The following is a 26805-nucleotide window of genomic DNA, read 5'->3' on the forward strand; positions in this document are numbered from 1 at the left end:
CACGGAATCATGGGCTCAAGTTACAGGAAGCCAGATTCTGGCTGAGCATCAGGAAAAACGTCCTGACTGTTAGAGCAGTATGACAATGGAGCCAATTACCTAGGGAGGTGGAGGGCTCTCCCACACTGGAGGCGTTCAAGACGAGGCTGGACAGCCATCTGTCAGGGATGCTGTGACCTGGATTCCTGCATTCAAGCAGGGGGTTGGACTCAATGGTCTTGTAGGCCCCTTCCAACCCTACTGTTCTATGATTCTATGATTCTATGATAAATACATTTAACAGAACTACATAAAGCCAGGTTCATTTAAATATTCACTTACATCACTGCAATTTAAATGTTTATGTTATGATTATTATTTTTTACATGGATTGTGTATGTGTCTTCCACACAATCAGCTTGCTGTGAAATAAATATGCATTTTTACTGTCTGTAGCGTGCAGTCTAGAAAGTGAGCTTGCTCTTCTGTTGTGTTAAGGAAATATACTCTCCCAGATTTGTGTGGTAGCTAGGCAATTCCCATTGGTCAAAGCCAGAGCTGGTATACTCACCAATCACTGATTTTTTGTTTAAGGTGTGGCAAGACTCCCTCCTTGCACTTTATAAGCTGTTAGTATTTGGTAATTTTTGTGGAAAATGGGTGGGGGCTGAGTATTCCTCACTACCATCTGTTGTTGTTGCTGTTTTAAGGAGGCAAGAGCAAAAAGCAACACATCTAGTCTCTGTGGCAAGACAATCCTACCATCCAATTTGTGGGGATGAGATATCACACTAATGGCATGGGATCAGAGTTTGGGCAGGTATTATGCCAAGAATATAATGTAGCTGGGGTAAACTTTGATAGTATGAAAAGACCTTTTCTTGATAGTGCCCATTATATGAAATTAAGTTCCAGTGATTTCAGTAGAACTCATTTCCCCCATTGCAACTGTATTCAAGCAGTTCTGATGTGAATGTCATACCATCACACACACAAACACACACTTCCTATTATCTTCTATGAAATTTTTAAAAATTCCTATACATGATGCATTTCAGTGAAGAGGAAAGTATGCAAATTCCATGCAGACTTGTCACCTGCTGATCAGATATCGATCTATCAGATATGGGTCAACACATTCACTAGAATTAAACAATTGGCCTTCTACTTGTTGCAAAGTAATGTAATACATAATAATCTATAAGTGGCTTGCAGACTTTTTCATACAGATAAAAGTTTCTCAGAAAAGTTATTTATCACATTACAGTAGTCCTGTGAATGACTAAGGTGGCAATCCTAAACACACTTACAGCAAACTCAGTGGGACTTAGTTCTAAGTAAACATGCTTAGGTTTGCACTGTAATACTACCAGGTGCCATAAATCTAAATAAATATTGCACCATCTTTTATTGTAAGCTTAAGGCTGTCAATTAAATCATCAGTTGAAAGTCAGTTGAAATTAAGTCAGTTGAAAGGGGACAGTGCAGCAACAGTCATAGTTAAAAGGAACACAGAACAGCTTTGATTACCTTAGCTGACCTGGTGGAGCACTGACAGGTCTGTTTCTCTTGGATGGTGATATAAGGCAGAAATTGTTTGTACTGTTTGATTTGTAGCTGACTAGTTTTGATATTCCATCACTTCTCTGAACTGATTTTATTTGATGTGTGGAACCATCTTGAAGCCCTGACCTTCTTGATACTACTGATGATTGCAGGGGACTCATAGGGCCAAGTAGAGGCTCTCTTTGCTTTTCTTCTGTTTTTTTAGCTATCTTTGTATATGGAGAAATGCATTTTCTGGAAGAAAAATAGGAGGGGAAAAACAGATAGCCCAGTTTTTCAGTGGGATTAAGGTAATGTGAGAAATACAGTCACACACCCATGAGCAAGAAAATGCCACTAAAACAAGTTGATAATTTTAAAAGGGGAGAGGAATAACTGAAGGATTAAGTAATTACTACACCATTGTCAAAAAGAAAGAAGGTATCCAAAGCACTTTTCAGTTGTTTGTAAAAACGTTTTGCTATGGTCAATATCTTAGATACAGCTATATTAGTGAAATGTGAAAAAAGAACTGCTTTTTAATCTTCCATTCACCATAGGTTTACTGGCTCAAATAACCGAGCATCTATATACTGGAATGTTCACAGTTACTGCAAGTAGTTAAAATACAGAATACTAATGGCGCTGGTAACCACCAGAATAAGCTACTGAAACGTGTTGTATGTAGGCCCACACTTTAAGACTATTCAGAACGTTAGTTGATTGAGAATAGAGTGTTAACTGGGCCCAGTCAGATAGAATAAATCACACTAGTTCTTAACCAGCTGCACTGGCTGCAGGAACATTCCTGAGCACAATTCAAAGAGTTCATTTCAACTTTTAAAGCAGGGGTAGACAATAGGTGGCCCACTGGCTACATGTGCCCCCCGGCCCCTGTTGACCCCTGCTACTGCCAAAATTCAGTGGTAGCCAAAAAAAAAAGATCTGCTACCTGCTACAGAGTGGTAAATAGATCATATTTAGCTTGAGAACAAGCTAAATTTAACCTAATTACCATTCCATAGCAATTTGCTGTGGAATTTTGGTGGCAAACTGGCAACATTTTTTGCCACCGCTGTGTGGAGCATAAGGGATTCTGCAGGGTACCAGCAGGAGTGCGGCCCATAAGAGTTTGGGAGGGGAGAAATGGTCCTCCGACTCCCACAGTTGCCAACCTCTGTTTTAAAGCCTATATGGCTTAAGAACTGGGGATCTAAAGGATGATCTATTCCCATATGAACTTGACCAGATTCCCCTGCCCTCTGAGGAGTGGTGGCTGGTGACTGGGGAAAGTGGTGATGCCCCATATGTGGAAGACTCTTCCACGGGGAGCACACTTTGATTTGTTGTACTTTTAACCAAGGGTCCACAGTTGCGCTCACCAGCTTGTTATTAGTGAGTACATGTTTTAATCTGGTGAGAGTACTTTCCCTTCTCCAGGCTGTCCTGCTGTGGCTGGTTCAGACTAAGTCCAGAGGCAGACTATGGGGCAAATCCATCACAAAGGTCAAAACACAGGCAGAGGTCAGAAGCACAGGCAAACAGTCCAATACAAGTACAATCAAGAAACAGGCTCTTATGAAGAATCCAGGAATCAGCAGCGGAAGAGATCAGTCTAAAGAAGAAGTGTCAGGAAAGGCACATCACAAGCTCCCCGGAAAAGGGTACAGACTTTCTCTAATGTCACACTGAACCTTGCTGCTTTCCAAGCCCTTCCTAAGCTATTACCATAGAGATAAGCCTCCCAAGCCTGTTCCCATCTCATAATTGTAGACGAAGGTGGTGCTCGGTTTCCACACTTGTGCTGGGCCTTGGAGGTGGATGGAGTGCCTCTGAAACTCATTCATGAAGTCAGAAGCAGGACCCAACTCTTCTGCCTCAACAGGAAGTTTACAAACAGTAGGTATGATCCAGCCAAATAAAATACTTTTTAGTCTCACTGATGTCAGTGCAACAGTTAAGCACAAAATGCTAAGAATATGTTGAACCAGAATAAACAGCTGCAAAGGTAGGGAGTGGAAGCAACTGTAAATATGTCTTGACCGCTTCTTCACAAATTTGGTTCCACTGCAGTGATGACATAAAATATTGTGGACAGATGTAGTCTTATAATGTGGGGGAGGGAGGGAGAAGCCCCACTTGTATCCTCCACCAGCCCCAACTCCCCAATGACCTTTTAAAAAAAAAATTTAAAAAATCCCTTTGTTGTTTCTTGTGTGTTCCTGCTGTGCAACACTGGCCAGAATGCCTTATCAGTCATTTCCAATCTCTAAGATCTCTCCCTGACCAGTGCCAGGGAATTGCTTAGAGACCAGAAATTACTGTTAAGACACTCTGTCTGGCACTCTGCAGCTGGGTTGTGCTAGCGCAGGCACAGCAAGTGAGTATAAAACATCATTTGGCACCAGGCATGAAGGTCATTTCCCAGTGTTGACCTGCCTGACTGCCATATATGGCCCTATATCCTGCCCCCCTCCAAGGCACTAGGTTCCCACAGAGTAGAGGATGAAATGGGTGGGAAACTAGACGTCCCTTGCCAATCATAGTATTTTAAAAATAATATTGCCCTCAACCATTCACATATATTTCTTCTTGGGTATGCTCATTAGAGCATGAAATTGGTGGCCATTTCCTCCCTCAGATGGCACAAAGCTCATTTTGTAACAGAGCAGCAGCAGCAGATGCTCCCAAGGGAAAAAAATCCCTTAATTTGGTGTTTACTTTTTAGTTCAGTCTGGAGGACACACACACACACACACACTGTGTGTGTGTGTGTGTGTTTAAAAAAAGGAGGAAAAGCAGCTATCAGGCAAAGGCTCCCCAGTGAGCTCCTTGAATAAAACCAGTCCTAAAGGGTAGGTACACTCACTTCCTTTTGGGGGTGTGTGTGTGATTTTTTTGGTCAATTTTGAAAGGGTATTGGATTAGAGATAGACTGATTCTGTGTGTTACTGTGCATATTTATTCCCCCTCCCCCCCTACACACACACACTGCTTTTCAGCCATGACTGTGTTGGGGGATCAGATCCAAACTCTCTCTTGCAATCACAATCTCTGTCAAATGACTTGCCTATTGGCCTCAGTGTGCCTCCATGTGAAATGGGCTAGCTCCACCGCTGATAACCCCTTGGCTTCACCTTTAGTGACCTAACCTCCACTCCACCAGTCTCGGTGGGCATCAGCTCCCACTGACTGTGGAAGAAAAACCTTACCCAGAGTCTAGGGACAGAAGTAACTATGTTTTGTGGGTGAAAAGGGGTCTGGACAGTTTAGGAGGGTTCAGACAGAAGCTGGAGTACTTTAGGAATGATAGAGAAGGCAGAAAGATTGATATGTGATCAGGAGCAGAAAGCCAGGATCCTATACATGCCCAAGATCACGATGGCTACAATAAATTACATGAATGAAATTACATGGTAAATCAATTACATAGGCTGTAATAAACGTGGTGTGTGTTTTTTTTCAAAATAGAAAACTATCTTTAAAATCTAGTGAGAAGTCAACTGACCAGCAGATTCTTAATCATAAATACTATGTTAATGCTTTTAAAGATTTTTAAATGGTTGCTAATCATTCTCTTTTCATACTGTTTTTCAAATGATTGTAAGTTTTTCATTGCTCTCTTTTGTATTGTATTAAAACGTATGTTTACAGTTGTTAACTGCCTGGGGGCCCTTTTGAGGGGTGAAAGGTGGAATATAAATATTTTTATACATACATTTAAACAATATTATTTTATGCCAAAAGAAAGTAAAGTACGGGCATAACAATTATCATGCTGGATCAGACCAAAGGTCCATCTTGTCAAGAAACAGTGCCCAACCAGATCTCCCTGGAAAAATATCAAACAGGGCATGATAGAGATATACTTTCCCCTGTTGTGTGTCCCCCACCATCTGGCAATCAGAGCTATACCGTCTGTGAAAACAGAGGTTCCATCTGTTGCAATCATGGCTAATATCTACTGACAGATCCATCCTCCATAATTTTGCTTGATGTCTGATAACAATGTTCCACATGTTTGTAATTCTGTTCCTCTTCTTTTCCTGAATTGCTTTGCCAGAGTGTGCCTGAAAGTTAGCATCAGAAGCTGAAAAGGTGGGAAGCAACTGTGTTAAGAGGGTCAGCAACCTTTCATTTGGTAGTCCGCTCCCCAAATGCCCCTTTCCCCTAAAAACAGCATTAATGCCGAGCATTAGAAAAGGTGTGTTCAGAATGGTGAACTCAAGGGGTCCACCTCCCAAGCCTATTGTGAATTTGATCCTGGTGCCAGCCCTTCCTGCCACTGCCACACCCTATTAAATCTGTAGTGGCAGAAGCAACAACAGGGGCTCTGTTAAGGCCAAGACACTGCCCAATAGGCTCTCAATTAACATTTCCTGGTTCTTGACATTGGTAATGCTGTCACAAGCATGTGTTCTGAGTGACAGGACCTGCTAATTTAGGCTCTGCAGCAAGGACTCCCATTGTAACTGCTGCACCAGGTACGTTTTAGCAAAAAGGAAACGGGGGAACCTTGGGGAGTTCTCAGGGAGAGTACTGGGAGCTCAGAGGCCTCTAGGACACTTCATGATCTCAATCCCACAGCAGGAGTGTGGTATGGCCTAATTTCAGAATGTGCTAAGAAAAAAAATACTACCTTTGTGACATCAACAGGAGGAAACTGATTATCTGGACCCATTTCAGTCTGGTTTCAGGCCATGGTACAGCACTGAAACAGCCTTGGTTGCTCTAACTGACAACCTACTCTGGGTGAAAGACAGGGGGAGTGCTACCCCGTTGATCTTCCTGGATCTCTCAGCAGCTTTTGAAACCATTGATAATGGGGTCTTACTGGATCAGCTCTGCAGGATGGGCGTTGGGGGCACTGTGCTACAGTGGTTCCGCGCCTACCTGCAGGGCTGATTCCAGAGAGTGGTATTGGGGGATTCCTGTTCTACCCCATGGCTAATAAGCTGTGGGGTGCCACAGGGTTTTATTCTATCCCCCATGCTGTTCAACATCTATATGAAGCCATTGGGTGAGGTCATTAGGAGTTTTGGGGTGGAGTGTCACCAGTATGCTGATACTCGGCTCTATTTCTCCTTGTTGTCAGAGTCAGCTGAGGCGGTGATGGTGATGGACCAATGCCTGGAGGCTATAATGGGCTGGATGAGGGCCAATAAACTGAAGCGAAATCCTGACAAGACGGAAGCTCTGTGGATTGGTGGTTCCCGAGTCTGGGAATTGGGACGGGGTTATACTCTCCCTGAAGGAGCAGGTGCGTAGCTTGGGAGTACTCCTAGATCCATCCCTGTCACCGGAGCTCCAGGTGGATTCCATGGCCCACAGTACTTGGGGCCAGCTTTGGCTGATCCGCCAGCTATGGCCTTTCCTGGGGCATCTCTACAGCAGCCTAAAATCCTGCATTTAAAACGGGGCTTTCTGCTTCCGATTTAAATGCAGGATCTCTCCTTTTCCCCCACCTTTCCCCCCTCCTTCTCTCCCATCGCTGAGTCTTCCATTATTTTTCATTGATCTCAATCCTCTTCTTGCCACTTTAACTCTTTTGACAGAGGGAACTGAAGCAGAACACAAAGGGGTAATTTGACAGCTCATTATCTGCGATCTATTTAAAAACGGAACAAAGGGCATTTCATGCAGGAGATGCCTGGGATGATCGCTTCATCATGTAAAGAGGCCACAAACTTCCATGAAGGAGCAATCTCGATCACAGGATAAAAGCCTGGTGTGAAGGAGCCCCTGGACATGGATAACCTAGCCATAGTAGTGCATGCACTGGTAACTTCCTGATTAGACTACTGCAATGCATTTTATGTGGGGCTGCCCTGGAAGATGACTCCGAAGTTGCAACTAGTGCAAAATGCGGCAGCTAGACTGCTGACTGGAACATCTCATAAAAATCATATAAGACCAGTTTTAAAGGAATTGCACTGGCTGCCAATACGGTTCCAGTTGGAATTCAAGGTAGGGATGTAAGAACTCACCCCAGCTCTGCTTCACCCAGCACCCACTGAAGCGGCGCCCCTACTCTCCGCCTCCCAGATCCATGCTCAAGCTGCCCATGAGCTTGCTGAGTTGCCTGGGCTCACCACGATTCCATCTGGGGATTATACCTCTAATATTGCGCATATTAACCTTTCCCGGCCCCAAACTGCACATATTTAAATATGCACATGTTTTAACTTCCTTTTTTATGTAAAAATCAAAGGCAGGAAAATGGCAGGCGCTCACTAGACGGGATCCCGGTGAGTCCGGGAGGGCGCGAGTGGGGGGCAAGTGAGGACAGTGTCTCAGCAGGGCAGTCCAGGGGTTGTGGGCAGAGGAGGCCCGATGGATGCCCGGACCCAGTCGGGCGCCCACAACATCCCTCATTCAAGGTTTTGGTGATGATATTTAAAGCCCTAACCATCTTGGGACCTCAGTATCTGAAGGAGCACCTCTCCCTATATATGCCTGCTCGGGGACTGAGATCTGTTGGAGGGACTCTCCTCTGTGTCCCAGCAATGCGAGACATACGCTATGGTGGGACATGAGAGAGGGCCTTCTCTGCTGTGGCACCCCGGTTGTGGAATGCCCTCCCCTTGGAGGACTGATTGGCGCAGACATTGGTCTCATTTCCGCGCCAAATAAAAACATGGCTTTTAACCAAAGCCTTTGAGGGCTAAAAGCATTCCCTAAAGTAGCACACTGTTTTAACTGTTTTATTGTTTTAGATTTTAATTGGTATTACCTTGTTTAATGGTTTAATATGTTTTTAGGTGTTTACATTATTTGTTTTATACTGCTTAAATTGATTTTATCTGTACGCCACTCTGAGATCTTAATGATATAGGGCGGGATACAAATGTTTTAAATAAATAAAAAGCCATTACAGCCATGAGAAAAGTGGCAAGGGCTCTTATCCCAGACTGGTTTTTATTTATTTGCTGGTTTTATAGCATGCTTTCCAACAATTGTTCTCTAATAACTTGCTGGCCTAGCAAACAATACATCTCGCATTAATGAAAGGGGGAAGAGTTGCTATGCTTAACAGTCATGTGAAAGGTCAAGAATAAAGTGGCATACAGAGGTGAAAAACAAACAGTACAGGTACTCCACATATATTCCCACCATTTGGTGGGCTTCGTTACTCTTCACCAGTAAAAAGTAATTTAAGTTAGTTGCCATCACCACATCTTGTGGTGCTTAATACCATACATTTATTATGTGTTATATTAATACTTCCATTTGTTTGTTCTGACCCCAAACAGAATTAGAGTACAATCCTATGCATGTTGACAGCAAAAAGTCCTACAACTCAGAGCATTCCCCAGCCACCACGGCTGGCTTCGGAATGCTGGGAGTTTTAGCACTTTTTTCTGTCTCAACATGCATAGGATTGCAGCCTTAAAGTCTCAGATCCATGACCAAATCTCCCAGCCTTTCAAACATACAGAACAACAAGAACAACAACAAAAACAACAATGTTAAAGCAGTTGTGGGGAGCTCTGAGTTTTAAGTTGAGCAGGGCACTAGGAGCCTGTTTCTTTAAAAAATCCTTTCTTATGCTTCACTTCCACATTTTAATTCCCTCCCTGCCCCCGCCAAAGCTGCTATTAGTGTCATATGTGTGTGGGTGTGTGTGTGGGGGTGATAAAGTCACTATAAACACTTCTTTTTCCTCTCCAGTGGGGCTAACAGGTGAAATTTAGAAAATGGCACAGGGAAAAGATTAAACACTCTCCCTGAGTGTCATTGCTCAATCAAAACCTCTCTCTCTCTCTCTCACACACACACACACACACACCCCAGCTGCTTTACATTTAAAATGAAAAGTTAAAAAGTTCAGAAGATCCAGTCATGGACTTCACACATTACACCTATTCACAGTTTCATATGTCATGTTCTTCCCCCAGCCCACCCCAAACTAAAGAGCCCCCACATTATCAATCTTTTGTCATATAGAAGGTGCTCCAACGTCATACTTCTTTATCTTTTCCATACACAACACAACAGACGTGTGTGTGTATGCACATATATACACACATACACACCAAGTTACTGTAGTGCCATCTAATCTACTGTTGTACACATTGTCTGGCACTGGCTCTCCAGGATTTCAGACAGTAGTCTGTCTCAGATTTACCTCGAGATGTTGGGCAGTGAGACCTTCTGCAGCATACAAAGCATGTGCACTGTCACTAACCCACACTCCCAACCCAGTATCTACAAAACTTTTTTTGAGATAGGGGGATGAAAAGTTACTCCAAAACACCTAGTATCAATCTCTGAGGGTGTGCTCAGTACGTAAGACACATTTGAGGGCATAATCATATCCTGGAAGTGGGGACACTAATTACTCCATCAGCGAACATGCGATGAAATCTGCCATGCCATGGGACTGGTTAAACTCTTGCTCAAGGAGAAAGCCAAAATAATAATCCCCTACAAATATAGCTTCTTGTTCAAAAGAAAAGGAACTATTCAGCATCAGATCAACACTTAGCACTTTATGACCCCAACAAACACACATAGTTTGACTGACTGAGCGGCACAACAAAGAAACCACCAATTCCTCATGCATTCTTGGTCTTATACATAAAAGCAGTATTCACAAGATCATAGCTGAGGTCTTTCTCTTGAAGCATTCATGCCCTCAACCTTACACATGACAAAGCTACCCAGGTACTGAGGTGATCTGATTGCAGATATTGTCCAACATTTTGTAAATGACTTACATTTCTATAGCAATATTCATATTAGAATCAATTGCATTTATTCACTTAAGATTACTTCATAATTCTATTCCATATATGGGAGATACAAGAGAATATTTTTGATCTTAGTTTGCCTTGTGGGCTCAGTTCCAGAGGGTTATACAAATTCAGGGTTGAGTCTTACCTTTCGTTTCAAATAGAACAAAAGCAATTAATTTTGTTAAATTAGGTGTGTGAACTATCAATGATCTGGTTCGCACGACACGATAAGCCACAGTGGGTAGTTACCATGAGTTGTTTCAGAGTAGCTTGTCATGATGTCTGAACCCAGAGCGTTTTTCATCATGAATTGTTTTCCACGAACAAGCCACCTTGAGAACCCACGGCTTGTTGTTGGGTTGTTCCGGATGGCTTGTTTTCAGGGTGGCTTGTTGTGACGCCTGAACCTGGCAGGGCGACTTCATCATGGGTTGTTGGGAATGGCTAGAGCAGAGAAAACCCCTGCCACTCCCCATGATCTCTCTAGTGCTGCTTCCATCCCCCCTCATCCCTTCTCAGTGCCCTCCACCCCGTGCTCCTAAAAATCAAGAAGAAAGGAACTGGAGAGTGTCCCAAATGCATTCGCATCATCATCATCATCGTCGTCGTCTTGCACAAGTGAGCACATTTGAAAGTCTGCTGCTATGAAATTTGTGTAATTTCCCCCCTTAAAATTTGCATATCTTTACCAATCCCTGTTACTGCTCTGTAATCCTTATGTATATCTGACAGCTAACAACGAGACCAGCGGAGGGAAGCGTCCAGCATGAAGGGGTGGGGAGAAGCCAAAAGCAGCTGGCACCTGCAGGAGAAGGAGAAGGAGCTTTTGGGGCAGTATAATTACTTAGGTAGTACATGAAGCAGCCTTTTAAAAAAAGGTGCTCACTAGCAAGGAAAGCCCCAAAGCGGAGGATGAAATTGACAAGGGCATTGACAAGAGGGGGGATATCAGTATCCTGGGGTAAATAGCAGACAGGCAATCTTGCGCTCCTGCACACTTGAGCAAGAACCTTAAAAAAAAAATTGTGAACACGTTACTGTGTTCATAAGGGTTCAGAGAATTACATGCATTTGGTGATCTGATGCGGAGGCAGGGAGGTTCCCTTGTGAGCCGGAAACCCCAGTGGACCAATTGCAGAAAGGGTGCTGATGAGGGAATGAGGAAATGAGGATTTCTGCCACAAAGGCACCTGAGATATGTGCCAGGAGTGGGTGGGAAGACTGAGGGGGAAACAAGCCAAGGCAAACCGCAGAGCCCCCAACTGTCTGTCAGAAGTAATGAGCAAACTACCAACCCACCTGTGGCTTTTTCTCAGGGTGGCTTAGCATGACATGTGAATTCACCCAATGGCTTCTAATGATGGCTATATATTAGTTCCCATATCAGAGGCAGCATGCCTCTGATACCAGGTGCTGTTTCATTAATGTCCTACTTGTGTGCTTCCCATGAGCATCTGGTTGACTTCTATGGGAACAGAATGGTGGAGACTAGATAGGCAATTGGTCTGATCCAGAAGGGCTCTTCATACATTCTTAACTGATACGGCATTTTCAGTTATCATTTTTATAAAAGGGTAACTACAAAAGCATGCACTCAAGGCGGCACAGAAGAACAGTTCAGCAGACAGCAAAGAATTTATTAACTGTATTTAGGTTTTAAATTACAGAAACGAGGAAGAGAAACAGGCTAGGACAGACAGAGGTTGAGATTGGTCATGTGACATTAGACAGGAATAGCTGGGCTTAATGCTTCTCAGAAATCTAAAGAATGGAGTTGAAAAAAGAAAGGGGGACCATCTGAAGGTGGGGAATCATTGGTATATTTGGCCTGTTAAGTATTAGGATGTAGGAGGTACTGGAATGGTTGCCACATGAGTGGAAAGATAAGGCTAGGTTGACTGTACTCACATACTTTTTCAGTACTGTAGTATTTACATTTGCTTGAGAAGACAGTGGTAAAGTTGAAACACCATAATTTCTTTCTGTTTCAGACCAGAGAGCATAAGATGAGCCAGCACTTTCCGTTTCACTATTTTCCATTTTCTGCTTAATAAAAAAGAAAAAAATGCAATAAAAATTCATGTAAAGGTTTCTCTAAATCAATACAGCTAAACTGGATTAAATCTAAGTATTCAGAATGATGAATCATAGGGTGAAGTTGATAACATAAGAAAATAAAAGTAGTCTTGATATTCCTTCCTATCATTGACCATTGCTGGATGCTACGGCAGATACATCTCATGGGTTTAGGGCATTAAAGAATGCTCAAGTCCCTGTAATATTTAAGGATAACCAAATATGTCAAGTGATGAATAGCCCATCATGGGTAGTCACCCACGATGGGTTAGCATGTTGTGTGAAACCAGTGAATGTATAAGTAATGGGTTAAAAGGAACCAGAAGAAGAAAGGCTGAAAACCTGAAGACAAAGTAGGTGTTGGTGTGCGTGCAAAGCTGACAAGGGTGCATCGGAATATGGATATAGACTGCTGCTAATTAATGGGTCCAAGGAAGAGGAAGGTACCAGATAAGACGGACATAGTAAATATATCTATATCTATATCTATCCAGCCAGCAGAGCAAGAACTGTGGCAGCAGGGGATTTCATCTGAGGAGCAGGTGGGAGTTGTTTTCCTCTGGCCAGTGTCAACTCCCTGCTCCTTCACCGCTGCTACAGCAGCCTGTCTGGCCTTGGGAAGTCGGACTTCAGGGAAGCCAATGTGGGCGGCGGCACTCTCCACAGCAGTGCTGCCATCAAAGGGGGGGGGTCGCCCCTTTGGGGGAGCCACTTCAGGGGGCAGAGAGGGCAAGGGCCATATCCCTTGGTTTTCTCTCCTCTCTCTGTGTTTCCCTTCTTTCTCTTCCCCTTGTGGGGAGTGAGGGGGGATTTCTGGGGTTGTTTGGGGGGGTGGCCTTTGAATGTGTTTGTTTTCCAGTTAGGCTCGTTATCATTTTATGGGTGAGAGGGAAGTGATTTTATTCCATAGGGTGAGAGCCTGCTGGTATTGAATTGTGCCCCCCCCCCCCGGGTGAGAGGTGGGAGGGGAGTGTTAGGTGTACATTCCAGGTGAGAGAAGGGATGTTCCACTTGCCTGTTTTAGTCTGCTGAATGTTGCTGAGTTTGATGTCGTTTTTAAGACAAAGTCAGCATTATGTGTGTAGGGGAGGCAATAACTGTTGGGGGGCATGGAAAGATATGGTGCTGGCAGAGCTAGCGGAGCAAATATTCATAGGAGAATTTATAGGATAGGTACTTTACACCTATCCAGCCTTATGGTTGCCCTGTCAGCCCAGGTACCTTGGGGAGCAGGCCAAGCCGCTCACAGAATCTTTGCCTGCTCCTTTGCAATGCTAGGTCATTCCGGAATAAGATTGCAATCATCCATCATTTAATCTTGGATGAAAAGGCTGACCTGGTGTGCATTACAGAGACTTGGCTGGGGGAGATAAGCAGGACTGTATGGATGCAGCTTCTCCCAGTTGGGTACTCCGTGGTACAGCAGGTAAGGAGAAGTGGATGGGGAGGCAGCAAAGCAGTGGTCCACAAAGATAACATCCCCCTGACCAGACTCACTGTGAAGGAACTGGCTCACATCAAGTGTGTATACCTCGGCCTCAGGACTAGAGACAGATTGGGATTCTGTTAGTGTACCGACCACCCCGCTGCCTAACAGAGTCCCAAACTGAGCTCACAGAGCTGGTCTCGGAGCTGGTGTTGGAATCGCCCAGGCTTTTAGTGTTGGAATCACCCAGGCGACTTCAACATCCCCCTTGGGTCCAGCTTGCCAAGTGTAGCTCAGGAGTTCATGGCGACCATGACAACCATGGGCCTGTCCCAGGTGGTCAAGGGGCCAATACATGAAGCTGGTCACACATGCGATTTCATCTTCTGCTCCAATCAGGAGAATGATCCGTGGGTGGAGGTTCTATCTGGCTCCACGTTGTCATCACTGTCTGGTCAGGGCTGGTATCACTGCTACTATCCACCTCTGCAGGGGTGGAGGACCAATTAACATGGTCTGCCCCTGAATGCTGATGGATCCACTGCGATTCCAAAATGCCTTGGGGGTTTCTTGGCTGTTGCCACCACCGACCCTTTCAAGTCCCTGGTCTCTGTGTGGAATGAAGGTCTGACCAGGGTTATTGACACAGTCACTCCTAGACACCCTCTCCTACCCACTTCCAAACAAGCTTCATGGTTTACAGAAGACCTGAGGGAGCTGAAGTGGCAAGGACAATGACTAGAATGCCAGTGGTGGAAAACTCAACTTGAATCTGATAAGACATGTCATAGGGATCATTTGAAGACCTATGAGGTGGTGATACATGCAGCAAAGAGAGCTTTCTACTCTGCACGTATCATGTCCGCAAACTCACGCCCAGCTGAGCTGTTCAGTGTGGTTAGGGAGCTGAGTCACCCCCCCCCCCCGAATCTGATCTTAGAGCCTTCGGTAGCTCGCTGTGATATCTTTAATGAGTTTTTCGCAGATAAAATCTCTTGGATACGAGCTGACTTGGATGCTGTTGTGGGACAGAAATCGACAGTGGGGTGTCCAGTAACTCTGCTTGCATGATTAAACTGGATCGTTTTCAGCTTGTGACTCCTGATGATGTGGACAAGCTGTTTGGTTTGGTCAAAAAGACAACTTGCCCTCTCAATCCCTGCCCATCCTGGTTTGTAGTCCAGGGAGGGAAGATGGTAAAGCAACTTTTGCTGAATATTATTAATGCCTCCCTAAAGGAAGGTAATTTTCCATCATGTCTAAAAGAAGCAATTGTTAGACAGCTTCTGAAGAAGCCTTCCCTTGACGCCCTAGACTTCTATAATTATAGACCGATAAGTAATCTACCATTCTGGGGCAAAATAATCGAGAAGGCAGTGTCCATTCAACTCCAAGCAGTGTCCATTCAACTCCAAGCATTCAACTCCAAGCCCCGGCTGCCCGTAAGCTGCACAAGCCATCCCTCTTCCTCACGCCGGCTGTCAAGGGCTGGCACGGGGAAAAAGGGCGTCAGCGGCCAGCCCCCAGCCTCTCGCCCTGGCCTTCTCTAGAGGAGGCCAGGGTGAGAATGCTGGGGTGCTGCTGTCGCCCTTCTTCCTTGCGCCGGCTGTCAAGGGCTGGCGCGGGGAAGAAGGGCCTTGGCAGCCATCCGCCAGCCTCTCACCCTGGCCTCCAGCTGGTGGGGAGGGCAGAAGAGGATAAGTACTTCCTTCTTCCCTCCGCCCCCACCTGCTACAGCAGCAGTGGCAAGGGACAAGCTCGTTGTTTTCCGTAAGTCTCCTACACTTACAGAAAACGACCAGCCTGTCCCACGCCGTTGCCACTGTAGCAAGGATGGGGGAAGGAGGAGAGGTGTTGCCCTCTTCCCCTCTTGGTGATAGGCAGCTGGCTCACTGAGGGAGTGGGCACCCATGCTCTTGCCCAACTCAGCATGCCACGAGTTGGGCAAGAGCTCAGGTCTACGAACTAGTGTCTGGGGGGCCGAACCGGCAACTTCTTGCCAGGCTTCAAGCCCCAACCGATGCTCGTGCAATCCCTAGGTTGCACTCCCCCTGAAGGAGCAAGTTTGTAGCTTGGGGGTGCTTCGTGACCCAACCCTATTCCTGGCTCCCCAGGTGGAGGCAACCGTGAGAAGTGCCTGTTATCAACTTCGGCTGATACAAAGCTACACCCATTCCTGGAGCATGTGCACCTGGTAACGGTGGTTCACGCGCAGGTAACCTCTAGGCTTGATTTCTGCAATGCGCTGTACTTGGGGCTGCCTTTATATTTACTCTGGAAACTTCAGCTGGTGCAAAATATGGCAGGTTGGTCTCTGAGACATCCCATGGAGACTATATTACACCGGTCTTAAAATCTTTACACTGGCTGCCAATTTGTTTCCAAGCAAAATATAAAGTGCTGGTTCTTACCTTTAAAGCCTTACATGGTCTAGGTCCAAGGTACCTTAGGGAGCACTTTCTTCCCTACGTCCCAGTCCGCCACCTAAGGTCCTCTGAGAGCTATCTGCTGCAGTTGCCTAATGTGAGATTGGCAGCAACACGCAAAAGGACCTTTTCCTTTGCCACCCCTCAATTGTGGAATGACCTGCCGGTTGAAATGCACCTGCTGACCTCATTGAAGGTTTTTAAGCAGGCATTAAAGACGCTATTATTCTGGCAGGCCTTCCCTTTTTAGAACTCTTGTTACTTTTGCTGACTTTTGCATACTGTTTTAAGCAGTGTTGTTTTAAGCTGTGTTTTACTGTTGGATTCTTTAAAAATTGTTTTTAGTTCAAAGTTGTTTTTATTTATATGTTGTTTGTATATATTGCCCATATGTTTTATGTAAATGGTTTTTAAACTTTGTATATTGTATTTTAATGTTTTAACTTTTATAAACCACCCAGAGAGCTTCAGCTACGGGGCGTACAAAAATATAATAAAATAAATGAAAAATAAAATCAATATAATCCAAACATACTGCCAACAGATGAAATATAGCGGCACAACCACAAAAAATGGAAAGAATAAAAAATGTGCTTAATGGAGCTTGCTAAAATTGAGTGATGGCATGTAGGAGTTGATGGGGTACACTGAGGCACATTGCTAACAGATGAAGTCTTCTTTACCTGAAGATAAAGAATGGAAAAATTTCAGGTACCCCAGAAGCTAATGGGACTCAGGGGAAGACAATAAACACCAGCAATCACAGCTAATGTGTAGCAACGACCCCCCTGCTTCTAGGCATTTGATTGGGGTGGCCTCTAAGTAGCTTCTTCCAATTTTGGATAACTATAGCATGAATGAAAATAAGTGAATGTGTTGGATTTAACTGCATTCTATCTAAATGAAGGTGTTCCAAAAATGATTTTAGATTGCTCTGTGTCTCAGTCTATATCTCACCCCATGATCCCAGCTTTTGAGTAACTGCCAAATTCCTATTTGGGAAGGGTCTTGGGGGCTGCATTCTATCAGTGGGTGGGGCTAAGGGCCTGGGGGCGGGATATAATTCATAACTATTTAGACATTTTCCCAGCAAGCATAAAAGCCACAGCTCAAATCCATGCATGTCTACATGGGAGTAAGCCTCAGTGCAACAGCTTTCAGGCATGGGAAGTACAGCTCACAGCTAAAATGTAAAGGCATTTAAACTTTAAATACCCAGCACAGTATATAAAGTTTTTAAATCCCTGTTAACTCTGATCAGTGATCGGAGATAAGACCAGGTTTTCCCTGGTCTGTGTTGAAGAAAGGCTGTCTTTCTAGAAAAATCACAGCTCTTATCTCCAATCACTGATTAGAGATAAGAGTGGAGCTTCCTGCACAGTGCTGGAGAGAGAAGGGGCAAGGCATGTGGAAGAAGCTCGCAGGCCAGATGGGGAATCTCCCAGGCCAGACTTGGCCCAGAGGGCAGAAGTCCATCATCCCTGCACTAAACCATGGTTTAGCATTATGTGAACAAAGCTTGTCTCACTTAGGTTATCAGATTGCAGATTGGCCAGTCCTATAGCAAGTAAGGTCACAGTCTTACATTAGCATAAGACAAGGTAACTCCACCTTTGCCCTTTTACTATGAGGTGTGTTGGTTGCTTGGCATGCAAAATGGATTTGAAATAATGGGGGTGTGGGGGTGGATGACAGGGTAATGGCTTATGATTAAAAGGCAGCAGTGATATTCTAAAGCCAAGGAAAGCAGTGGTGTTCCAAAACTGTTTCTCTCCCCCCACCCCATTTCAAAATTGGACCCCATCACATTCCCAATGATGTCAGTAGGATCAAAATGGGGTTAAGATGCCTCCTGACTCTGAAGCCTCCCTCAGTACAATAACCCTTCCTCTGTATGTGTAGATTAGCCCTTAGTATCCCAAGTATGCACAGAGACTATGGGCTCCTTCACACTGACCGTTTATCCTGCGATTGAGATTGCTCCTTCATGGTAGTTTGCGGAGTCTTTACATGACACTGTGATTATTCAAGGAGTCTCCTGCACTAAATGCCCTTTGTTCCATTTTTAAATAGATTGCAGATAACGATCTATCAAATTACCCCACTGTGTTCCACTTCAGTTCCCTCCATGAAAAGAGTAAAAGAGGCAAGAAGAGGAACGAGAGCAATGAAAGATAATGGAGGACTCAGATACGGGGAGAAGGAGAAGGAGCGGGAAGGGGGTGGGGGAAAAGGAAGCATGTGAAGAAGGGTGTCGTTGTGATCCTGCATTTAAAACGGAAGCAGAAAGCCCTGTTTTAAATGCAGGATTTTAGGCTGGTGTAGAGATGCCCTATATCTCAGCCCTAGTACTGGTACAGTAGCAGTAATCAGTGTTGTTCCATTAGAATTTTCTCTTCCTTGTATGGCATTACGCTGCTACAAAAGAGGGTTATATGGGCCAACAGGCAGAGCACTGCGCAAGACCTGCAAACAGTTGTCAAGGCAGCGGTGTGGATTTTGAAAGCTGGTTTAAGATTTTCCAGAGCAAGTGAAGAGATATGGGTGGCTCTGCTCTACTTCTGCTGTAGTGGCTCTTCTGTAGTGTTATGTAGCTGTTTAAAGCCTTTTAAGACCAATCTTAAAAGGCTGGGTTCCTTCGCACACTTACTTGGAATGCTGTTAAGATAAACATATTTCCAGATAAATAATTTTCAGGAGCACAGACAAAGGACGAGCGCAGACCCACCTTCCTACCTGCCTCTTCTCTGCTTTAAGACAATCCTATCCTATTTTATTTTTATTCAGTTCAACCTGCATTCCAAAACATAGGCTGTGCCACCACTGTAGATCTACTCATATTTTGGGGGTTTGAGGTATAGAGACCTAGAGGATCTGTGAAATGGAATGGAGGGGAAAAAACTGTCAAGAAAAAAGGCTGGCTTATGGCTTGGTTTACAAAGGAGGCTTGTCTCTCTTCAGGGCAGAAGTCTACGTGGATGCTGAGATGTAAGAAAAACAGAAAATAGAAATGCTAATAAAGCTTGAAATCTGGGCTAAGACAATGGACCAGTATGAAAGATGATACAAAGTGCAGTATTTCCTATGACTAGCTCTGGTGACCTTCATACGCCACATATGTACCCTGATAAGACTTGAAAACATGCCAGTCCCCCCAAACAATGGAAATCTGTATTTGCAGGTTTCTGTCCCCCAGCATGTTATTCACCAATCCAGAACCAAATTCTACTTGAGACAAGTAGGGAAAAGGAAAAAAGCCAATCAGAAGGCAGGAAAATTTAGGAGTGTCAGTGGATCAAAAACCAACTGTAGCTCTGTACCAGAGCTCACTCTTTTTGCTTAATTTTACTTTTTGCTCAACTTCAATTTATTAGCAGCTTGTTTCTTGTTCTAGGGACTTTGGGATCCCGGTTTGCTTTTTTGCCTTCTCTGATAGAATAAGGGTTTAAAAAAAAAAAATTGACCAAGTCTCTCCAGTTTTTGAAGCTGCTCCTAGCCATTTTTTCTGAGCCAGCCTTTTGGAGTTAGATAATTGGCTCATGAACAATTTTGAATGGATTAAGTTTTTGTAGCTTTTTTAATTTAAAAAACTGTTTTTGCATATTCCCTTGGGAGGCTCAAACTTCACTATTTCATTTAAAACAACAACAACAATCACCCACTTTTTCTCAGTTTCCAACTTGATCAATCTTCCTTTGCTCTCATCAAGCCTGTCTCCTCTGCTTGGGATATGTTAACAGGGACTGGCCCACAAGCTCATATTATGCCAGTACTCCTCCAGCTGCACTGGCTACCAGTCCATTTCCGGGCCTGATTCAAGATGTTTTGAATGGTATTAACATTCAAAGCCCTTAACGGCTTGGGGCCAGGTTATCTGAAGGATCGTCTCCTCCCATATGTGCCTTCCCGGACCTTAAGTTCATCCTCAGCAGCCCTTCTCCGTGAGCCCTTGCCAATGGAAGTGAGGTGGGTGGCTAGTAGGAGGAGGGCTTTTTCTGCTGTGGCACCCTGGCTGTGGAATGAGCTTCCTAGTGAGGTTTGCCTGGCACCTACATTGTATTCTTTCTGGCGCAAGCTGAAGACCTTTTATTCTCCCAGGCATTTTAGCTTTCTAGACTTTTAACTTTGCTGTTTTAAATCTGTATTTTAAATCTCTGTATTGCTGCTAGGTTTTATTCTGGTTTTATTCTGGTTGTATTGTTATACTGTGGTTTTGTTTTATATATTTTATATTGTTTTATTATGTGCTCTTTGGTTTTAATTTTTGTGAACCACCCAGAGAGCTTCGGTTATTGGGCAGTATAGAAATGGAATGAATGAATGAATGAATAAATATGCAGCTATAAGTCTTCCTTTGTTAATCTTTGAGTTAAACTACTATATGGCTGGAAATATAGTAAGCTTTAACTAGTTTGGATGGGTGAAATTTTTAGGTGGATGTAATTTAGGGTTTAGTAGTATATATGCTTCATTGGTAACTGTATGATGACGATGATTACTTATTTTTGTAAAAATTGCTATGTTCATATCTCTATTCAACTGTCTTGTCCCTTCAATTCATATTCTATTGTTTCTGCATTTACATTTTCACATTCTTTCCCAGTCAATCACTCCATGTATCTATTTTTCCATGTATACACTGCTGTCCTATCTCACTACTGAGTCTGTATTTTTTTAAAAAAATATTTTTTGCCATTGAATAAAACTTTCAAGTTTATTTTCTGATTCTTATCCTTTCTGGTTACCACCATTAGTTCACTGAAGGAAGGCTATCAACAGAGTGAAAACTCAAAGCTATTTTCAGCCACCACCACCAAATTAGAGGTTTGGTCTCTCCTATAGACTCTGTACAGCTGTGAAACTAAACTCATTTAGTTGGGAGGTGAATACTACTGGAAGAATGCTCAGAATTATAATAGAAAATATTCTATCACTCCCCAATCCAAAACTTAAATGGATTACAAAGGAAATCTTACCTGACTTCAGAAATGGAACTAGCAATACATAGCACAGATATGTTGAGTGTCAAATAGTAAAGGTAAGGGAAAATGAAGGACATTCAGGGAACTGTAAATGACCTGCTATTTATATCTGGCAAAATATGTTTATATTTTTAAAAGAAACTATATCACAAGACAAATGTTAAGAATGTCAGAATTATTTCATATTTTCTTAAAAATATATATGCTTCAAAGCTAATTAGCCTAGTGCCCCCTTCTCACAAACATGTGGGAATAAACCCAATTATCTTGAAAAAAGCCAATTAAAAATTAAACAGATAATCTTAATATCCAAACTTCTAATAATCTTTGGATAATTACTTTTCTCACAAAGACGTTTTAATGTAAACTGTGAAATATTGTCCATCTATCATACTTACTAGCAGCAAAGACAACACTTTCAATGCTCTTGTTGTCTTTAAATGTTGTATTGCAGTTTGCGCTAACAAGTAATCATAGTGACACTAAACATGCCTGTTTTTCTGATACAGGTCTTCAGATACATCTAGAGTCTTCCAAATATGTGAACAAATCCTTCACTTATACATTATGATGCAGAACAGATAAAAAAGAAACACATTTCTTATTACTGTATTTTTGCAAAAAGAAAAATATATACTTGTGATGGTAAATGTAAAGGACAGAAAGTTAGCTTTTCTCATTTGTTTGGCTTATATGCAATAAGTGCATTTGTTTACTTGGACTTCCAAAAGGCTTTTGATAAAGTCTCATACCAAAGACTCCTGAGCAACATAGCAATCATGGGATAACAGGAGAAGTGCTCTTATGGTTAAAGAAAGCAGAGAGTGGGAATAAATAGTCAGTTCTTGCAATAGAAGGATGTACACAATGGGCACATCAACACACCCCTAGGGTCCATATTGGGACAGTTGTTGTTTTTAACTTGTTCATAAAAGATCTAGAGCTAGGGGTGAGCAGTGAGGTATCCAGGTTTACTAACAACAAATTATTTAGGATGGTATTGCAAACTCACCCTCCAAAGGGATTGTGAAGAGCTCCAAAAGGATCTCTCCAAACTGGGAGATGGCCATTAAAATGGCAAATGCAGTTCAATGTAAGCAAGTGTAAAAGGATAAACATTGGGGGGGGGATCCTAACTTCATATGTAAGCTGATGGCATTTAAATTGATGGTGACTGACAAAGAAAGAGATCTTGAGGTTGTGGTAGATAGCTTGACGAAAACAACTTCCATGCTGGGGATCATTAGGAAAGGGGGGGAAATAAAACTACCAATATTATAATACCCTATACAAATCTATGTTCTGACCACACTTGGAATAGTGTGTACACTTCTAGTTACTGAACCTCAAAAAGGCGATGATAGAACTGTAGAAAAGGGCAACCAAAATGATCAAGAGGGTGGGGCAACTCTCCTAGAAGTTAAAGTTATAACATTTGGCGCTTTCTAGCTTAAAAAAGGCAAGTAAGGGGGCATGATAGAGGTGTATAAAATTATGCTTGATGTGGAGAAAGCAAATAGGGAGAAGTGTTCCCCCTCTGTCATAATACTAGAATCTGGAGTCATCAAAAGAAGCTGAACTGTGGGATATTCAGGACAGATAAAAGGATGCTTTTCCTCACACAGCACAGAGTTAAACTATGAAATTTGCTGTCACAAGATGTAGTGACAGTCACCAACTTGGACGGCTTTAAAAGGCGATTAGACAAAATCATGGAGGATAAGGCTTTCAATGGGTACTAGTCATGATGTCTATATATTACCTCCAGCAGCAGATACACTATGCCTCTGAATAACAGTTGGCGGGAAAATAAGCAGGAGGGTGATAAATTGTGTTCATGTCCTGCTTGTGGGCTTCCCATAGGCATCTGATTTGCCACTGTGGAAACAGAATGCTGGACTAGATAGGCCTTTGGTCTGATCCAGTAGGGCTCTTTATCATCTTGTGAGCAAGGAAAGATTGGTTTATAGTACAATGTAGAAAACCGTTGTAGGAATTGCATCCCTCCTCAGGGTGGAACAAGACATTAGGACTAATCCCTGATTGTCAGCAAAGTAGTAGGCCTGTGCCTCTTTCTCTCTCCCCATAATATTTAGTAATGCAAAATGCACAATGTGACATTGTGTATTTCCCTATCCTAACTCCATTTTATTGGTTGTTGTTCGCTGGGAAATGTACAGAACGATGATGACACATTATGCATTTTGCATTTCTAAACTTTGTTGAGGAGAAAAGGAAGAGGGGAAAATGGGTCACTGCTTTTGGCAACAGCCAAGTAAGGGCTGCAGCTTCGACTCTGAGACTCAGATGAAAGCTTCTGTTAGAAAGCTGCAACTGTTTCTATAAGAACAGTACTATGCTGCATTATCCTTATTGCTAAACAGTACTTTCAGAGTCTCAAGAAATACCTCACATATACCACATAAAAATATTGATATTGTATTTGCCCCACATAATCATGTCAGGCGTGAACTGGAAAACAATAATCACAAGCATGATATGAACAACAGCTTAAATCCTTTTAATTCTGTGAGTAAGCAAGCTAATAAAATTCCAAGGGACAGGGACATACATCTAGGGACACACACATACAGAACATGCCAATACATATAGTTCCATAGTAAATGGAGGCTCCAAAGTGTGCCTCTTGGAGTCACTCTGCATTGTATGTTTGTTCAGAGGCCATTTAATTTTTAGATTTGTTTATTAGACCCCAGGTCCTAGTACAAGACATTCTATTATACTGCCCACTCTACCCCTTCATGTGCTTTCCCTTTTACCCTCATGTAAATTGAAACTGACCTAGCATTTGCAATGAGATCTGGATGGAGATGTTTTCCCCATGAGGAGGAGGGCCTGGAGTTCCCATCTGAGACTTAGTTGAAAGCTTGTGCTAGACACTGGCAGCTCTTGAAATTTCTTGCACACTTTTTTCTGAAATAACATGCTTTTGACACTATATTTGGATGAAGCCCTCTTTTCTCTGGTGACTCAACAGGTTTCAAGAAGAGAACAGTCCCTTGTTGAAACTCATCTATTCATGATTACCTATGCCTGGAGGTTGAATACTACTAATCCCAGCATACCCCAAAACATAAGTGACAGACACGTGCACTTACTGAAGAAACATTGTACGTCCTTTGTAGAAAATCTGGAATTGTTCAAAAGACACACTATACTGCCACTAGATAGTAAGGAAACAGGTTTTTGAGGGCCTTTGGGCAAGACACCCCCAATGGAACCTCTCCCTCAGTGAATTTACCTTTTCATCACCATTGTCACCACCTGCTATTGCTCTTCTTCTTTCTCATGATTGCTACCACTTGTTTTCTTGCTTGAGCAAGTAGGTGATGGCATCTACTGCTCCTCCTTACCATCACTACCATTATCTGGGCCAGAGCAAGAGGCAAGTGAATAAGCAAGTTGTAATGGTGAAGAGGAGGAGCAACTCCAGGGGGTCTTTCAGCGGACCCCTGCTGGGGTATGGGCCCTCGGCAGGTGCCCAAGGATGCCTACCCTTGACACCAGCCCTGCAAAAAAATAGACAAGTGCTACTTTGTGCAGCATTTTTACAGGGCTGCTGTAAGAAAATCTTTATTTATTTAGGAACCTGCCTGAGCACAGCCCATAAAAAGTGGAATTAATTTATAAAAGAAATGCCAGACGACATTTTTATAGCTCTGCCTCAACAATTAGAACTTGATTAAAAAGCAGTAGCTGTCTGGAGTTTAACAAGCAATTTATGTGTTAGCTGACAAAACATTATCTGAACATTTCATTCAAATCAACTTGAATAAGGGCAATGACACACTGTTTAAGAACAGGGTTTAGGGGAATATAAAATAATGATAATCTGCAATATACTAAATGGTTGGGAGTTTAAAAAAAACATTTTAAGGTGCAATCCTATGCACCTTACAACAAAAAAAGTCCTACAACTCCAGCATTCACTAGCCAGCATGGCTAGCTGGGGAATGCTGGGAGTTGTAAGACATTTTTCCATCTAAGCATGCATAGGATTCCAGCTTTAGTGACTTTCCTAGCAAGTGCAATAAAAAATTATAACTTCATTAAAAAAAAAGCCACATAAAAAATTAACAGTAACGTAATCTGTGCATCCAATAAACAGTGTATGGCCTGAATTGTACTGATTTGGTCTTGTACTCTGCTTTATCTACTATGTATGAAATCAGTAAGAATAATCAGTTTGGCTATATTCTCTAATTTACTTTACCATTCATTAATAGAGGATAATACTATAAGCTTCTATTTAGCAGAAACTAACTTTATGGAAGTAAGCATATTTTCTACTAGTTCATAATTTGTTACATATTTTACAGAAGGTTAAAAAAAACACACATTAGGTCCAACCAGCATGTGTTTTTTTTAAATATAACCAGTAGTTATTAAAGAAGATAAGCAACTTCTTTGCCTAGAACCTGTGTTTACATAAATGTTAAAAGAGGATACTACTACCATATATGAATAAAATCAGCCACCGCCTAATAGCAAGCCAACACCTTTCTTCTTTTAAATTCTATATTCCGTTGTTTTGTAGTGTTAAGTACAACTGATAAGATTTTATAACTATTCTTCTTCATATTTAAATGTAGCAAGGCAGCACAGCAAATCCTCCAACAATGCCTTCCAGTTTGTCTTAAATTATTCCCCATGCCATCTTCAGATCTGAATAGAAATTGACAAATGTTTGATCATTTGGATTATGATCTTCTATATATAAACTCTCAAGCTTACTATATGACTGATTCAGAATATCATTTCTAGCATTACTACATATATTTGTAACTTAAAATGGAACTTCATAGTTAACACATCTCATCAGCTGTTTCCAGATTGTTGGAAGGTATTTAACCCTGTAATTTCTAATGTTTAATAGCAAAATTAGATTTTTGTCCAATACCTTATGCCAAATATGGTGTGGTATCATTTTTATTTATATTTCAACACAAGCAAGTTTAAAACAATTATTAATAAAACAATAAACTAATAATAGCCTAGTGCTAGAATGACTTAACATCTGATTAACGTTGCATCTTGAATTCAGGTTAAGTAGTAGATATTTTAATGGGAAAAGATACAGATAAATTGGCACTGTTGACAACGGCATAAACCAAATCATACTATCTTTCGAATTATCATCTCTGACTGAATTTCTTCCTTTTGCTCTTAATTCACCTGCAGCACATTAGACAAGGTAATAATTTATGATAATCATATGAAAATATACAATTAATATTCATCACCTCTAGTTTCTCATCACTTTAGATAATCAGTAATGCAGAGTGAAAATGCTGTCAGATTTCTAATTGCTTTGTAATGGGCCTGAAATAGGGAAATCATTAAAGACAAACAATCTGTCACTTGTCTGTTACTTTAACTATCTATCACTAAAAAAGAAACTCATTAAAGAAATTGCTAATGAGCTACAAAAGACTGGACTGTGTTCTGCAATGTATTTTAAACAATACTGTATCTGCCTAAATAATTCCCTAGACGCTGTATACATTTTCTGGACTTTGGAAACATGTTTTATTCAAGTAGCTTGATTTTATTATGATAGTCATACCTGGAACTAAACACATTTATCATGTAATAAATAAGTCACACTATTT

General features: G+C 42.3%; 1 protein-coding gene across 1 annotated transcript in view; it reads right to left on the reverse strand.

Annotated features, from left to right (window-relative positions):
- DCDC1 (doublecortin domain containing 1) overlaps positions 1-26805 on the reverse strand; it is a 465182-nt gene that overhangs the window by 431061 nt on the left and 7316 nt on the right. Inside the window, exons 3-4 of the mRNA XM_084852919.1 lie at positions 12175-12305; positions 1510-1779 (exon numbers count right to left, since the gene is read on the reverse strand). Of these exons, the coding sequence (XP_084709045.1) occupies positions 1510-1779; positions 12175-12305 (401 nt within the window). The remainder of the gene's footprint in view (positions 1-1509; positions 1780-12174; positions 12306-26805) is intronic.

Source organism: Heloderma suspectum, chromosome 1 (genome assembly GCF_057233095.1).
Source record: "Heloderma suspectum isolate Gila_16-S chromosome 1, 16-S_ref, whole genome shotgun sequence".
NCBI classification, from domain to species: Eukaryota; Metazoa; Chordata; class Lepidosauria; order Squamata; family Helodermatidae; genus Heloderma; species Heloderma suspectum.